Here is an 18,157-nt window from a genome sequence, read left to right as displayed (position 1 = left end):
AAAGTATAAAAATCAAAACAAACAAATATGCAAAAATTGAAAATTGAAAAAAAAAACGATCAAAATACAATTGAGGTTTGAAAGGTGTCGCTGGTGGTTTGATGATGATGTTCGCACCTTTGTTGTGTATGATTGTTGAGTATGGTTGCGACGACAGCTGTCAGTCAGTCAATGCTACATGACTCGATGGAAGCCAAAGAAAATAATCGAAATTTTGTAGTTTTGTTTATTATTTTTTTTTCTCGTTCGATTTTTTTTATTAAAAATGGTCAACAATTTTTTAAACTGTTATTGATCTTGCATATCAATTTGTGAATTTATGAATTTATCATTAATAATTTATGGTTAATATGGAATGCCAAACAACAATGTATGTGTGTGTGGGTGTGTGTGTGTGTTGTCAATGAAAGAAGAAAATCCCCCAGAAATCCTAGATAAAATATTGTTATTTATCTGTGGAGGTTTTTTTTTAGCATTTAAACTAAATAAATAGTGTGTGTTTGTTTTTTTGTTGTGCATAGTGATATCAAAACAAAAATGCTATGTTTTCTGCTTAACGTTCTTTTTTTTGGTTCTGAACTAACAACATTGTTATCGTACAAATCGCACCTGTTGAAAGTTTCTAGAACTTGGACGAAAAAAGGTAAAAATCACGTATGCCCCAATGGCAATAAAACGGTTGATCAATATTGGGCGCCATTTGGGTATTTGAAAGAAGTTATTCCAATAACAAATTTAAATGCATATCGGATCTTTAGTGAGCCTTCCTTAAATTTGAAAACAGATGAATCATGTATACATATGAAATCTAAAATTTTAAGTGATTCAGCCTAAGTTATATTACGTTTACAGCGTACTGTATTTAGTAAACCCAGCGGATTTAAATAGCCTATTTCATTGAATAGACTTCAAATAAATCATTATAAAGGTGTTTAATCCGGCAAAATGTCCTAATGTAAACATACTATTAGATAACTTGTAGAAGAATTCAGGTAGATGATTCAAACCCTTGGGTTCATTTATATGTCAAAAAAATGTAAATGTTCTTTCAAATATAAGTAGATTTTTACACGTTTTCTTATACGACGTCATTCGGAGGTTATTATACTTCGCATTTTTCAACAATTTTTAAAAATTTAAATAAATTTTCATTCAACATTTTCAATTCCAAAATTAGTTTGACAGTTCATTGTCCCAGCAGCTGTGTCGATGCGTCTACTTATATTCTTCTACCATGTCGCTGTAGGCTACATAAAATATGTCATATCATCATGATCGGATTAATAGTATGTCTGTCTGTTTACTTTATCTAGGTTAGTGTTGTAATAAAATTTGCGCAATGTTATCGGTTTGATAAAAGTTTAGTTTTTTTGACAGTTATAAAGCTCTGAAGTTATTTAGAGTTAACCTAGCATATCTATTATTTGAATTCTCAAAATTATCTGTCGGTTTTGCCGAACCTCAGCCAATATTCGATTATTTAAAAACATTTTGACTTCTTGGTTATTCAGATTCTTTCATTGGTATGGCAAAAATTATAAGAAAATTGAAACGCTGAGTTGTTTCGCAATTTATGACAGATAAAAGTATTGAAAATTGTGACCATTTTTGCGTGCGGTACCTGAAGGGGTTCGCAGATATATAGCATCTTCACAACATATCTTGTGTAAGCAAAAATGTTTGTATGTGTGAAATTTGAAAAGAGTTGGATGCTTATTTCGCTTTCTTTGGGCGTTTTGTTTTTCAAAATCTTGCACCCTATGTGGGGCATATAGCAAAAGAAATGGTTCGATCTCTGCCATCTTTATAACAGATCTTGTGTTGATGGAAATATTGAGATGCACCAAGTCTGGAATGGAATCGGATGTTGATTTCGCTTTTTATGAGCTTTATGGATATTCAACGTTTTAAGTCTTTGTGGGGGAGGTATCAGAAGGAGTGGAACGATATATCCCATCTTCACAACAGATTTTGTGTTAACAAAAATGTTTGTATGAGTGAAATATAAAGAAAACCTGATGCTTATTTCGGATTTTATAAACGTTTTGGTTATTCAAAACTTTGTTTCTTTGTGGGGGATGTACCAGAAGGAATGGTCCGATCTTTACCGTCTTTATAACAGATCCTGTTTTGATAGAAATATTCAGATGTACCAAGTCTAAATGGAATTGGATGTTAAATTCGTGTTTTATGAGCTTAACTAATATTCAAAATTTTGACCTTTTGCGGAGGAGGTACCAGAAGGGGTGGGCCGGTATATTCCGTCTTACTAACCGATCTTGCGTTCATAAAAATAGATAGGATGTGTGAAATTTGAAGTCAATCGGACTCTTACATCACATTTTGAAAGAGTTATAATAATCAAAATTTTGACCCTTTGTGGGGGAGGTACCAGAAAGAGTGAACTGATATTGCCCATTTTCGCACCTAACCTAGCATTTATGAAAATATTAGGAGTTGCAAAGTTGAAGCAAAAGTGGATTATCCTTTCTTTTTCTGTGCAATAAAATATATTCTTTGAAAATTTCGACATTTTGTGGGGGAGGTACCCAGTAGAGCGATATATTCCATCTTAACACCAGACCTTGAGTTGATAAAAATATTAGGTTGTGTGAAATTTCAAGACAATCGGATTCTTACATCACATTTTTTAACAGTTGTAATTATTCAAAGTTTATACCCTTTGTGTGGGAGTGGAACCCTTGTTGGAGTGGACCGATATTGACTATTTTCACACCTGACGTAGCACTGATGAAAATATTAGGATTCGCAAAGTTGGAAAATCGGTTTATACTTTCTCTTTCTGTGCAAAAAATAATTTTTTTCAAAATTTGGACCTTTTATGGGGGAGGTACCAGAAGGAGTGGAACTATATTGCCCATCCCCGAACTCGATCTAAGTTTGATAATAATATTACCATGTACCAACTTTTGATCAAATCGGATGCTCCCTTCGAGAGTTATCGTGCGCATCAACCAGCCAGACAGACAGACGGACGGACAGACATCGCTAAATCGACTCCAAATGTCCTGAAACGGATTTGTTTTAAAGAGACCTAGGGTATAAAACCGTTATTTCGATGAGGCACGTTTTGGCTGTATCAAATGATATATAGGGTATATATGTAGCCATATGAGGGTATAATAAAATAGTTTTTATTTTTTTGTTGTTGCAAAATTGTCAGGCTTTATCCCTTTATTGTTGTTTTTATAAAAACAACGTTTGTTTATTAGTGGAGAACGATGGTAATGTTTACCAGGGGGTAAAGCAGGTTTTTATTTTTTATATTTTGCTATTATATACTAAGTTCACATGGGACGTGATTCCCTCTTCATCCGTTCTCTACTCAACTCTCAACACAAAATATTCTGAGCGAACAACAATTGTTCTTCTTTTTTCCATACGACTCACTCTCAGAACTACTATGCAATATGTACCATCCCTAAAAAATGGGAGTATTTACAGAAAAAAAATTAATAAATCTATGTATTCTTATTCAAACTAGTTTGATGTGAAAGTTTCTTATCATTAAATTCATTTAAAATAAAAAGCAAATTAAATGCTCGTTTAATAAAAACAAAGGAAACCCTTCATTGGAAAAATCTCAAACTTTTTTCAATTTTCCAGACGTTTTAAAAGAAATCTATTGTATGCCTTTAAATGCCATCGGCTGTCCACAATGGCCCACTCACCGCTACGCGAACAATAAGGACAATGAAAACACTTGTGCCTATTTGCATTCCTTCAACCATATGAACGTAAAATATTATATCTAGGTCCATTCATTATTCAGAGGTGTGATGCGAGTCTCACACCAATCAATTTTATTAAAAATTTATAGACCAGTAGCAGAATTTTAAAAGTCATAAATCGATTAAAAGGCTGAAATAATGACAAACGTTAACTACTTTTAACCATTTTACTATAGGCATGAAGAGTGTAGATCAATGTTTTTGCAAATTTAATTTGTTTTATCGCATAGGTTTTTGTTTACAAAGTCCAAGTTGCAAGGTCTTCCAATTTTTGTTACTTTTTGGAAGTTTCTGTGATGGCCCAGTTATTTAGACCACATTTGAATTCGCCAGAAAATTGCAATACATTCCAATAATAATTCCATTTGGTAAATTATTCAGTCAGATTTGTCCAGCATCTTATTTTTCAGAGAGTTCCGGTGAGAATACATAAAACGCTGTTTTGACTGCCTTAAATCATCGGCTGCCTTCTTCGTAGAGGAACAAAGAAGCTTTAGGTTGACTTAGTTCGATATTGGCCCTTCGCTTCTTTGTTCTTTTCCGAAGAAGCCAGCCGATGAAGTAAGCCATTCAGAAAAGCGCTTTATGTGCTCCCACCTTCATGCTGATTTACTCTTTTTGTATGAAAACTGTAAAAGTAAACAGACAGCATAACTATAAATACCAAGCAATCAGATGATTTGCCATAAAAGGAAACAAAGCACGCACAATTTTTGTATTTAAAAAAAAAGAGTACGAATCAAAAAGGAAGACCAAGTAAACTTTCAAAAATCAATGTTTTCAAAGTATTGTGACAGCGTTTTCTAGAGTATTGTGGCAAGAATAAGGGTGAGAATATATGAAACGCTTTTTTAATTGTCTTAAGTCATCGACTGGCTTCTTCGTAAAGGAACAAAGGAGTTTTAGGTTGACTAAGTTCGATTTTAGCGCAAGACTCTTTTTTTCTTTTCCGAAGAAACCAGCCGATGATCTAAGCTAATTAAAAAAGCGTGTTATATATTGGCGCCTTAAGAAAAGGAGTTGCAAGTGATTGAATTACGAAATCTGCGGAATAAAAATTAAAAATAAACAAGTTAAAAACAGCAACTTTAGCCGAGCCGAACTTTGAATATTCCTCACCATTTGGAACGAATTTGAACATTTTCAAAAAAAAAAAAATAAATAAATAAAATAAAAATCAGAACCCGTAAAAATTATGTTAAAATTTTAAAAATACCGAATATAGGGAGTTATCGTTATTTTGGGGTCTATACGAAGACCTGGGCATCAATTCTCGTTCTATGAAAATGTGAAATGAAAACTTTTATAAAGGAAGGAAATGTCAAATGAAAAAAATTGTAAAGAAAATATTTTTCATTTCATGTTTTCATACAACCAGAATCCAGCCCCTGGACCTACATAGACAATTTTCTGTCATAGACTGTAGTACTCTTTAGAAATTTTAAATGTGAAATTTTAAACAATTTCGGCGAATAATAATCTAAAACCATGGCTCAATAAGAAAGGTTACTCGACTTCAAAGAAACTAGAAAAAGGCAACTCTGTGCTGGAGTTTTATAGTGTCAAATATGCAACAGTTGGCTTTGTTTATTTTGATTTTTAAACAAAATTCATATATTGGGGAAAACCGCGCGAAACAAGAATGTAATTTCGGGATTTTTCCACAAGATTGAATCTAAAATAGTAGGGCAATACAGTTTTATCCCAACATTTTACAATGTGTTGGCCGAAAATATGAATTTATTTTTCAAACGAATTTAAAATGATTTCAAATTATTGTATTTTTTATTCAAAACAATACACACACATACAAAAAATATGTATATGTTTTGACAGAGTAAGGGCACCAAAAGAAAAAAATTGTTTTTGGGGGGGTAGTTTTGTTCTACCTTCCATAATTATGTCATGTCTAAAACCATCAAAATACCGAATATATGAATGGTGAACAATGTCACTAAAATCAAACAAAGACATGGACCTGCGTAGCCAATTTTCCGTCACAGATTGTAGTACCCATTACGAAATTTGAAACGATTCCGAAGAAGAATATCGCTAAAATCATCAAAATATCGAATATAGGGAGGTATAGTTATATGGGGGCTATAACTGAAATACCAAAAGTCCTGCAACCGAAACTCACATTTGAGTAAAATTTTATCAACCTACTTCAATTCGTTCGGGAGCTAGAGTGATTTCGACAGACGGACTGGCAGATAGACCATTACTTTGTAGGGTCTAAAATGTATATTTTAAAATATTCTCTCCATACTATGGTGTAGGATATAAAAAATAGAAAATAGGTTCCCATCTCTGATTTGTATATATACAATATAGATACACAAATAAACATTTTGACAATGGTAGAAGAATACAGGTAGTCGCATCGACTCAGCCGCTGGGCGATGAACTGTGAAAATTATTCAAATTTGTAAATTTTTATTTGTTAAAAAAATGCATATCATAACAAACTCCGATTGGCGTCGTATAGGAAAACATTTACAATTTTTTGATATGTCAATGTTCCCAAGCGTTGATGCATCTACCTGTATTCTTCTACCATGGGTATGTTGCAAAATGTATAATTTTTAAAGAAAAGTGTAAACATATGATTACTTTTGATTAATTCTACAATGAATTGTGCCATGGTTCCCACATTTACTAAAGTGCTAACATTAATACCCTTTATAATGATAAGCTACACTAACATGGTTAAATATACAAAGGGTGGAAATACCTAAACGCATATTTTGCTGGCTTAAGTCATCGGCTGGTTTCTTCGTAGATGAACAAACGTGTTATAGGTTGACTTAGTTCGATTTTGGCCCTAGGTTTAGTTTAATACCGAAAAAGGCAGCCGATGGCTTAAGCCAGCCAGATAAGTGCTTTATGTAGTCCCACCTATAGAATTGTGGTTCCCGCCTACTTCTTTGTCTACAAACTCAATATTATTTATTTTATTTCTAGGTCATATGTACATAAGTACCTGAATTATGAATGTATTAGGATACCTAATAGACTCCATGTATTTTTCCCAAAACTCGATTGAAGATATTTTAAAGATTTCTTTTCACGAAGGTATGCCATTCAAGGTTTCGTATTTGAAAAGAAAATTGTGTGCAAATAAAAACCTCAAAAACTTCTACGAAACTTTTAATGTTGACATTTACGAGTGTCAGAATTATTATCTGAGAATCTACTTAAATATATGCCATCACATTTTTCTTCCCAATTGTTATTTACCTTATAAAAACAATTGATTGACACTTCAAGCTGATTGCTCAACATGTTTCACGTCCAAAGATGTGGGGGATAATGTCACCTAACCCGTGCTTCATACAACCCATTAATTTACATTGAGGGGTGTTCAATTATGTCCTGCCTGCTAATTGTTGTTTAATGATTTCTTTGACCTATAAAATAAAAACCTTCCTTATTGACGATTGGGAGGGGGGAAAATAAGTCTCCTATGACATAACATTTCTGTTGAGACCAATTAATGAATTGTCACACTTTCATGCACGTGCGTCCATATAATTAAACATTCTAATTAATAGAATATTGTTTAAGGTAGTTAAAATGTCATTAAGCACAAATATGTAAACAAAACATAGCGGACAACAAACTTAATTCGTGGGTTTGATCGATGTCTCCGCGGAATCAATAACCAACCAATATCTCAAAACACTTGTCATCGTAAATTAATTACAAGAGATTTTAGTAATATCCATGGTAAAATTAAGAAGGTATAGTCATTACAAATAAGCATTCGCATCTTAGCATTTTCTGTAATTTATCTTGTCAAATTTCTCTGCATAGAAAGCCGATTCCCACCTCGGATTTATGAATATACATCTTGACAAATTTAAACATATGAATGCATGACTTTACCTTCATTATTCTACCATGGTAATATCATACAACTGTTACAAAATCTTGAATATGTTGTTTTATTTTTAAAAACGTGCATAAAGTCATGCTACATTAAAAAGGTATGGTAGATTACAATTTTTCTTTGATTATGCCAGTTTTGTGCTTGTACTTAGAGTTTTGAAAAAACAATAAATCCCTTGTCGTCTGATAGCAGCTTTAAGAAGCTCAGCTAATGTTTGTTTACGTATACATACAAAACCATGGTAAAATTAAGAAGGTAAAGTCATTTCAAAAAAGCTTTCCATCTCTGCATTTTCTGTAATTTACCTTGTCACATTTCACTACATAAAAACATGTTCCCATCTCTGATTTGTGTATGTACAATGGATAATTTTGACAATGAGATGTTTTCAAATGAATAATTTTTGAAAAAATTGTAAACATATGATTGCTTGACTTTACCTTCTTCATTCTACCATGTACAAAACCAAAAAAGTATATAAAAATTAGCCAAACATGGCAGAAGAATACAGGTAGTCGCATCGACACAGCTGCTGGAAAAATGAACTGTAAAAGTTTGGAACTGAAGTGGTTGAATGAAAATTTGAAATTAATTATTATTTAAAAATTTATTAAAATTGGTAAAAATTGTTTAAAAATGCATGTCATAACAAACTCCGATTTGCATAAAAATCTACTAATTTCTGAAAAAAAAAAAAAAACATTTAAAAAATTGTGACATATCAATGTTCCCAAGCGCCGATGCATCTTCCTGTAATCTTTTATCATGGTAGAGACAATTGATGTTAAAAAGGCAAGTGTTTAAGCTGCTATCAGACGATAAGGATTTTACATATGTGCTGCCACTTTACATATGACTTATAATTTTTGCGATCACACTCTTGCATATGTTATTTTTTTATTTTTATTTTATTTTTTTATTTAATTATATAACATTTTATAAAAACTTATAAAACATTACGGATGACTTTATACCGCAAACATTTTCACACAACAAACAACATTTTTGATTAGACTATATTTTTCCAATGTAATTAAAATTAATGATTGTTAGCATATAAATAGGTGCGTCTGGTTACTTTTCCAGCAGGAATTGTCCAGCAACTTCTTTCTGAGAGAGTAAGGTAGTTTTATTCTCTTTTGCAAGGAAAATGCGAAAAGTAAACATACGCTATTCCTGCAGAAGCTTGCAACTAATCAGCTGATTTGTCAAAACAAACCAATTTGTATCCCATAAGGAGAATTAAAACAAAGGAACCAATACTAATTTTACAAGTTTTTTAAATAAAAATGTTGGAAATAGTATTTTTTTCTTATTACATATTAACATTTACGTTTTTCACATTTTGTAAAGTTGTTCTCCAAAAACAATTAAGCTGGGAATACATAAAGCGCTTATTTGGCTGGCTTAAGTCATCGGCTGGCTTCTTCGGGAATGAACAAAGGAGCCTAGGGCCAAAATCGAACTAGGTCAACCTAAAACTCCTTTGTTCATTTACGAAGAAGCCAGCCGATGACTTAAGCCAGCCAAATATGCGCTTTATGTATTTCCAGCCTTAGTCTTGCTGATTCCAAAACAATATTTTCAAATTAAAATCACAAAAAGAAATAAATAAACAAAAACATCTGATTGAATGTCGATGCAAGAAGAAATTTGTCCAGCAAGAATTTGCAAACTCTCACTGAAAGAACTGTCAAAATTTCTCTCTCCAACCGCTCTCTTTTGTAGAACTTTCGGGTTAACAGACAACTTCCAGTAACAATTTGTAACAATTCTTACAAATTTTAGGGTAACCAGAAACACCTAATGTTCTCAGGCATTGATGCATCTACCTCTATTATTCTTACATGATATGTACTTTACTCATGTATTTCTCATCTGAAATGTCGTTCATGTCGTTGACTACTTATGTAAAACAACTTTATTCACATTGGCAACCTTCTGCAAGGAATGCATTATCCATGGTAGAACTAAGAGGTAATCATATGTTTCCTTTATTTTTTTTAAATTTATGCATCTGACAACATCTCATTGTCAAAATCTATATTAATAAATCCATTGTAAACACACAAAATCAAAATCAGATGGGAACTGTTTTTTATGCATTAGAATTTGACAAGGTCAATTACAAAAAATGCAGAGCAGGGAAAGCTAATTTGAAATGAGGTTACCTTTATTTCATTGTACCCATGACTCAATAAGAAAGATTGGTCAACTTCAAAGAAACAAGAATAATGCAACTCTGTGGTGGAGTCTTACAGTGCCAAATAGACTTTTAAATATGCAACAGTTGCTCCGTTTATTTTTAATTTTTTTTAACAAAACTCTTATATTGGGAGACACCCGCGAAACGAGAATGGAGTTTCGGGGTTATTCCACAAGATTAAATCTAAAATAGTAGGACAATACAGTTTTATTACAATATTATTTTGTTACCCATTTACGTCGAAAATTTGCATTTATTTTGCAACCAAATTTGAAATAATTTAAAATTATTGCATTTTTTATTCAAAACAATACACACACATACACAAAATGCATATATGTTTTGACAGAATAAGGACACCAAAAGGAAAAAATTGTATTTAGTGGGAACCTTTTTGTACCTTCTCTAATTATGTCATGATTGTACCATGGTATTATAATGGGCAAATAAAATGTTAATTTTTTTTTGTTATTGTACTAATGGGAAATGTAAAGAGCGCCTTTGTGAAAAAAATTGCGGTTTTGGAGTGTACCGCGATACTAATGTGATGCTTTCCGTTGGTATGTAGATTCCACGCCGGATTTATAATAAATCCGGCCATGCAAAAATCTACTTTTGTATGTGTACGATATGGTAAAATGAAATTCAAAAAAGCATACCAATCTCTGCATTTTCTGTAATTTACCTTGTCAAATTTTACAAAATAAAAAAGATTTCTGTGTATACACTGGACTTATAAATATAAATTTTGACAATCAAATAAATAAAAAATAAACATATGATTGCATGACTTTACCTTCTTAATTCTACCATGTTGTTCGATCACCCAAAATTCCATACAATTAAATTTGACAAGGTGAATTTCAGAAAGCTGGATATGTTTATTTCCAATGAGCTCTTCTTCGGCATTCTATCACGAGTCTACCTTGTATAATAATTGTTGCATTACTCTCTTGTGTAATATACTTGTTAGTTGTGTTGTTATTTTCGTAATAATTAAATATTTGATTAATTTCCTGAGATAAAAATAATTGGAATAACAAAACATGAATATAAATTTTACATTAACAGGCAAACTTGTATTATTACTAGTTATTTTCTGTATAATCTCTATACATAATCGAAAGTGAGAGAGTCAAAACAATAGCAAATTCAGACTGGTATAAATGTACAGATAAATAAAATAAACAACTCATAGTAAAATAATTAATCAACTGGTATGAAATATAATCCTGACATAAACAAGACTGGTTTTAACTTCCTTCGTTTATCTGAGGTCAAGGTCTGTTAAAAAGTTTTGTTTAAAACTAACCTGCTGTTTACACAAGGCGAATTGTTTTGAATCAGAGTTGTATTTTACTAAAACATACATACTGCATTGATTATTTTCCTTACTACCAAACTTTTTAGAAAGACACCAATATCTAACAATTACTCTGTTACAGAACCTGCAAGAATCTATATTTTTGCAATTTTTTTCGATATGATAAAGGTAAAATCGGTTATTGTAGTAAAAACATTTACATTCTTGCAGCTATGGAACAGACCAATAGTTTCATTAATTAATACGTCCTTTCGAAGGCCTCTACATTTATATAATTATATTTTATAATTAATAAAACTTTTTTAATTTCTCTCGTTTACAGTTTAATATAACAATTTCTTGAGTATTATAAAAATGCCACCAAATTCCGAAAATGCCAATCATCAAACACAATCAGCCCCTGTCGATGATATCGCCGACAGAACTACAGATGAACAAAAATCCAAAATTATTGTGAAATATCGTAAAAATTTCTACGACATTACAAGATTCCTGCATAAACATCCGGGTGGCATCAATACCCTGAGAGGCTTAGAAAATGCCGATATGACAGCACGTTTTATGCGTGCCCCACCGCACTCAGATGCTGCCATGTATTTAATGAAAGAATATCAAATAAAGACAATACCGCCAAAATGGAGAAATGGTCGTCGACATGCGCCAGAGATTAAGGAAAATATTGAAATTGTCGAAGAGGAAGATCACGATGAAAATGCAAAGAAACACACAAATAATAATGATTTGGATGATAGTATGGAGGTAAGTTTTGTAGGGATACATGTTTTTATCTATGACCTACCCATTGTAAAATTAAGAAGGTAATGTCACTTCAAAAAAGCATTTTCAGTAATTTACCCTTTTAAATTTCACTGCATAGAAAACAGTTTTCCATCTCTGATTTGTGTATATACAATGAGATCAAGCCATACGTATCAATTTGGAAAAATTGTAAACATTTGCATGACTTTAGCTACCTTGGAAATTATTGCGCCATGGGCCGAGTACACACGGACTACCATTCCGATTAAAAAATGCTTGTACAAATTTTTGTTTACGTTTTCATTCCATGGTAAAAGAATGCAGGTAGATGCATCAACGCTTGAGAACATTGATATGTCAAAATTTTTAAAATGTTTTGTCAAAAATAAGTCGATTTCTATATGTTTTCCCACACGACGCCAGTCGGAGGTTGTGATAATATACGTTTTTAATTCCAAAATTGGTTTGACACTTCATTGTCCCAGCAGCTGTGTCAATGCGACTACCTGTATTCTTCTAACATGTTTTCATGCGATTAATTTACAAATGCATGTATTTTGATAAAATCAGCTGATCATATAGGCAATGTATTCATGATAAAATTAAGTAAAGGTAACCTTATATAAAAAATATATATATCCAGCTCTGTATTTTCTGTTCTTTACCTTGTGAATTTAAACTGTTTATTTTGGCATTTTTCCGATATCATAAAGGAAAAATATTTTATCATAGTAAAAATTTTTACATTATTGCAGTTCTGGAACACTATTAAGGTAAGAATACATAAAACGCTTTTTTACTGGCTTAAGTCATCGGTTGGCTTCTTCGTAGAGGAACAAAGGAGCGTAGGGCCAAAGTCGAACTAAGTCAACCTGAAACTATTTTGTTCCTCTACGAAGAAACCAACCGATTACTTAAGGTGCAAGCACTTAAAGAGCTTTTTTGACTGGATTAAGTTAGCGGCTGGCTTCTTTAGAAAAGATCAAAGTAGTGTAGGGCCAAAATCGAACTAAGTCAACCTAAGACTGCTTTGTTCCTCTACGAAGAAGCCAGCCGATGACTTTAGCCGTGCAGAAAAGCGTTTTATGTATTCTCACATTTAAGTCTTTTTCTGTACTCTCCCCAGTATTAGGGACTTCGTTTCGAAAATTTCAATTTAATAATTCATATTCTAAAAATATACATTTTTAAAATTAAACTATTAATTTGTTTTGTTTACATGTTTGGACATATAGCTCTAAAACTAGCATTATTTTCTATGGGGCTTTTGTTACATTGTATTTGTTGTAGTTTTGTTATTTCCTTCCTATATTTCTACCATGCTATGGGCTATCCACTTTAATGGAGAATGATTCACTTTTATATTTTTAATTACTATTGAAAAACTTCTTATCGGTTTTTATTGAGAACACTAGAACCTATCATAGAAATGTGACTTGACTTTCATGTCGTAAGTTATTGCGATATTTATAATTTAAATTTAATTTCTCTGCTAAGACAAGGGGGTACATGTACGAGTAGTCCGTTTAGTTTTGAGATTAGATAGAACAATGTCAATCTTGTAAATTCTATACCGGCATTCAGTATCGCCTGAATTTTAATTGGTGTTATCGTTAGTGAGCACTTTATAATCAGGAGAGATAAAAAATCATGTTTACGATGCGATAGTTAGTTTATAATATTGAAGGCGAAATAGGCGCACACGTTTAAAGAAAAAAGCCATTTAATCCATTACAAATTTTTGAGACCTTTCCCCATAAATCTTTTTACGTACTTTGGAACTTATAAAAAATATGTTTACATTATAGTATTATTTTGATACAATAAAAAGAGGTTAGAATACATACAATAACTGTTTTAAGTCATCGACTGGCTCCTTAGTAAGTGAACAAATGAGTTATAGGTTGACTAAGTTCAATTTCGTCCCATACTTGCTCCTTTATTCTTTTACGAAGAAGCATGCACATGACACCAGATGGAATGTAAACATTTGTTTACACTTTTTTGGCTATTGTTTATCTTTTGTTTTGTGATTTCAATCACAATAGTGCATTTTCACATTACATTTGGTGCTCAGCGAGCTTGGAAGGAGGACCTTAAGTTGGAAGTACATGAAGACTTTGACTGTGTTCTTCTCTGAAGAAGCCAGCCGATGACTTAAGAAGAGAATATATAAAACGCCTTTTTTGGTTGACTTAGTTTGATTTTGACCCTAGGCTACTTTATTTCTTTCCGAAGAAGCCAGCCAATGAATTAAGTCAGTCAAAAATGTGTTTTATGTACTCTCACATTTAAGACAGCAAAAAAAGTGTTTTATGTATTCTCGCCTTTAAACTTAGGCCATGAGCCTGCCGTTAACAAAAGCATTTCATGGCCGGTTATTACATATTTTCGATAGATAAAAAAATCATGTTGTCGGACAAATAAATCGTTCTTCTTTTTATTTAAATATGAACCGTTCGATTAGTCTTCGTAGAGGAACGGAGGTAGGCTCTTTTGTTCTTTTACGAAGAAGCCAGCCGATGACTTATGGCAATCAAAAAAGCTCTTTATGTACTTCCACTTTAAGGAGTAACCAAACTGAACTTAGTTCAATTTCGGTTCATAATTTAAAATAGTCCTTTGTTCTTTTACGAAAAAAATCCTGTCGAAATTTATTTTTTCATATATTCAATACACAATTGCTTTTTTTTTGGTTTTGAAAATTAGCAGGAACATCTTGTTATTGCGCCATGGATGTATCCATGATAACATTTTTTCTAACTGTGCCCCATGGCCCAATTATGAGGTCTTCCTTCGAGCGATTTAATTTATTTTCGAACTCTGTTTATTTTACACATTTTAAGAGCTACTTAATTTAAGAAAAAATCGCAAAAAACATATGGAACGTCTAGGGGTTTTCTGCAATTTTCCATGACAAATTCAATCGTATAGAGAACATGTTCCCACCTCTAATATGTGTATACATTTTAATTTATACAAACATATTTAAAAAACATATATTCGGACGTCAAATTTATAAAAGTGAGACATTTGATTGTCTAAGGTTACTTTCTTAATTTTATTGGGGACTCTCGATTAATCTATAATTTATCAAAGTTGTATATCAATAAGGAACATAAATACTGGGCTTTTCAATCAATCAGCTAAAATTTTTTTGCAACACGTTTTATTTTTTATAATGATTCATTTTCGAATATATGAAATGAAATAGGTACAATGACGGTGCGAAAAGTGAGATGACGTATGATTACGTGAGTTCGTTTTTCAAAGGCTTTAAAATCTTATCTTGACTTTATTGGTGGTTCTATAATACTCTTATTTAATACAATTGGGTCAGTAATTAATAATTATTGCACAAAAGTTATATAAGCAGATGTATGATACAACTAATGTATTTAGTATATATTAAAGTTGCTAGCAAAACTTTTTTGAATATTTTAAATAAAACTTTCGATATTTTAACCAATTTTTTATGAAGTGGGAGATTTTATAGTGGCATAGTCCAAATTCTAACATACAGAAAAAAAAAACAATTGGTTACCGACATATTAGTGGTTTCCGAATATTCCGAATATTTTTGATCCGCCTGCGGACCTGCTAATCAAGATGAAATGTCTTCTATATGGCCATTAACTATGAATCCAATTGGGAAGCAGATGGATTATATATAGCAACAACGCATATCTTACCTTTACATGAAGTCTGTTACATTCGCATAACTTATACTCGAATCGCAGAAACTTTTATTAACAACTTTTTTCATGTTAGTGAGGTAGAGAATAATAAGTATGAAATATATATGAAATTTACATATATTGCCTTTTTGTATATTTGTATAAGAAAATGTACTCAAAATATACATATAAATATTTACATGGTATCTATTAATAATTGTGTATACAGATTGCATATCAATTCGTCTGGGTCTTCCATTAATTTTGCTCTCTTTCAATTACATTTCAATAGAGATGACTGGAAGGTTCATTGCTAGCTGGAACATATACTTTGGGTTTGGAAAATGTTCGTATATCTAATTCAATTTGTGATAGTTCCTTTTCTATTTCAACTTTTCTCCGGCGTATTCGTAATGTTTCAGTTGTCATGGGCATACGATTTAGTTCTTGTATCAGAGATTCCATTTCTTTGAAAATAAAGAAATAAACATTATAATTTGTAGAAATTAATATCATGAAAATATATATAATAGTTGTTTTTGGTATTAATTAAAAATAAAGAAGTAAAAAAAATAAATTATTTTACTTTTCTCAGCAGCATTTAATGCAGCCAAACGTTCTGCTTCACTTATGGCATAATGACCCAATGGACAATTGGGATCTCTTGAAATTTCCCTCTGGCGTTCTTCCTCTTTCTCACGTTTTTCTTTCTCTAAATATCTAGGTAAACGTATTTCATCACGACCTAAAAGATAAAACTAATTTTATAAAAAGAAAGTACTTGAGAAAATGTTGAAATTTATTTTTTGGCCTACTTCCAAATTTATAGTTTCCATTAGATTTTTTCTTACTGGCAGTTGAAAACATTGTTTGACGACTGCGGGCACTTGAACGGGTTTCTTCGTCTCGAAGTTGATGTGTGTTAAGTTGCAAATTTTCAAATTGTTCCACAAAATTTTCCTCGTTGTGACCATTGGCCATATGTGAATATTGAGACCTTGGTGAATATTGATAATAGCGATTTTGATTTTCCACTTCAACGTTATATTTTTGATGTTCGTATGGAACATGCTCTGATGCTATTTTAAGGTCATCTTCAGTTGGGTTTGCGGAATAAGAGTTTGCATTCGTTTTCGATACAGGGTTTGCATCTTCGCGATTATTACAATAATCAACTTCCGTGTTACTACATCTGAAAAAAGTAGAAAACATCAATTAAAAAAAGTAATTTTTGCAGACTGCCATCTTTACTTTTTTAAAGCCCTGTACAGGAACTCTTCATCGATAATATCCTCAGTTTGTATTTCTTTATCACATGATTCAGCTTTGGAAACGAAAGACACCACACTGGCACTGCGAGGCACAGTGTTTCTATTGTCGGCCTTGTAATGCTCTCCTGCGTTTCTTTCATATGGATTTATTTGTTCCCCTACCCTTTGTTGACTATACGAACGTCGAAAGGACAATTGCTTCTGTCTCATTCCTTCCTCTGGCCTACCCCTTATTCCATTCTGTTTTGTGCCTCCATTACACGGTGTAACCACTGCACCTGCACCCCTATCAGCCGTCATTCTTGTGGATGAAGTATATCCTGTTCGTCCTGTACTTTCATATCTTTGTTGAGAATCTGAACGTCTGTGTAGGTATTTTTGTTGCTTCCTCTCCAGATCCTGTTGTTTCTGTACAAGTTTGTTGGTTGTATTCTTCTGTAGCTCACGTAAATTTAATTTATTTTCACGTAAAAAATCACGTCTGTGGTTCATTTCTGTAAAAAAAAAGTATTTAATTCAAATGAATGGAAAATGTACATATGCTTTTTTCATATTGCTATTGGCAACCACTTACTTGGCTCCTGAAATATTCCCTTCAGGGTTCTCATGGAACCGCATGGTGTTTGCATGTCTAGTGACGCTAACGCTGGACGAACAAAAATGACCTTTTCTAATTAATTATATATATTATAGAAAGTATGTGTAAAAACATTTATTAAACGCAAACGCAAATGTAAACAATTTTCAAATAATACCTTCAAAGTAGTTGACAGCTCGCACTTGTTTTTGTTTGTTAACGGCGCAGTGTTGTATTCGTTTGTTTACCTTTTTTACTTCAGGCGTTGAACACAACACACACAATTGTGGCGGCTGACGTTGAACGTTTCCGTTACATTAGACGAGTGCTGCAAAATGAATCGTACGACTAGTAATAATTGTTACTAGATTGTATTGAATATATCCAGAACTTTTTGCAGTTGTGTTACTTAGATCTGCTGGATTTTACAGGCAGAAATATCTTTTGTAAGAATTACCAAATGTTCTGATCAAGAACTGTAAGAATAAAAAGGTTTTTGCTTCGATTTTCCCTTTATGATTTGCAAAAAGAGTAGATTCTTGCAGGTTCTGAAATAGAGCAAAACTCGCTGTTGTTAGAAAATAAATATAAATGTACAGATAAATAAAATAAACAACTCATAGTAAAATAATTAATCAACTGGTATGAAATATAATCCTGACATAAACAAGACTGGTTTTAACTTCCTTCGTTTATCTG

The 18,157-nt window shown here is 32.1% G+C and overlaps 2 protein-coding genes across 3 annotated transcripts; one reads left to right on the top strand and one right to left on the bottom strand.

The window, feature by feature from the left end:
* Nucleotides 1–438: 438 nt before the first annotated feature.
* On the top strand, nt 439–13,065 carry LOC131803632 (cytochrome b5 type B-like). Its single transcript, XM_059125060.1, has 3 exons — nt 439–643; nt 11,497–11,933; nt 13,060–13,065. Exons 2-3 carry the CDS (start codon nt 11,529–11,531, stop codon nt 13,063–13,065), a joined length of 411 nt encoding a protein of 136 aa, XP_058981043.1. The 5' UTR covers nt 439–643; nt 11,497–11,528.
* A 2,669-nt stretch (nt 13,066–15,734) lies between these two features.
* LOC131803553 (uncharacterized) lies at nt 15,735–17,777 on the bottom strand. 2 transcript variants are annotated; one of them, XM_059124903.1, is made up of 6 exons: nt 17,637–17,777; nt 17,456–17,551; nt 16,862–17,375; nt 16,426–16,802; nt 16,197–16,355; nt 15,735–16,077 (listed from the first exon to the last, which is right to left on the bottom strand). In XM_059124903.1, exons 2-6 carry the CDS (start codon nt 17,508–17,510, stop codon nt 15,896–15,898), a joined length of 1,287 nt encoding a protein of 428 aa, XP_058980886.1. In that variant the 5' UTR covers nt 17,511–17,551; nt 17,637–17,777; the 3' UTR covers nt 15,735–15,895. The 2 variants fall into 2 exon arrangements, with proteins under 2 accessions (XP_058980886.1, XP_058980887.1); XM_059124904.1 differs by having other exon boundaries at nt 17,456–17,527; nt 17,637–17,765.
* Nucleotides 17,778–18,157: the final 380 nt, after the last annotated feature.

This window comes from Musca domestica, unplaced genomic scaffold (assembly GCF_030504385.1).
Source record: "Musca domestica strain aabys unplaced genomic scaffold, Musca_domestica.polishedcontigs.V.1.1 31, whole genome shotgun sequence".
Taxonomy (NCBI): Eukaryota; Metazoa; Arthropoda; class Insecta; order Diptera; family Muscidae; genus Musca; species Musca domestica.
The sequence above is the reverse complement of the archived record's forward strand: the minus strand, read 5'-3'. Positions and strand labels throughout refer to the sequence as shown.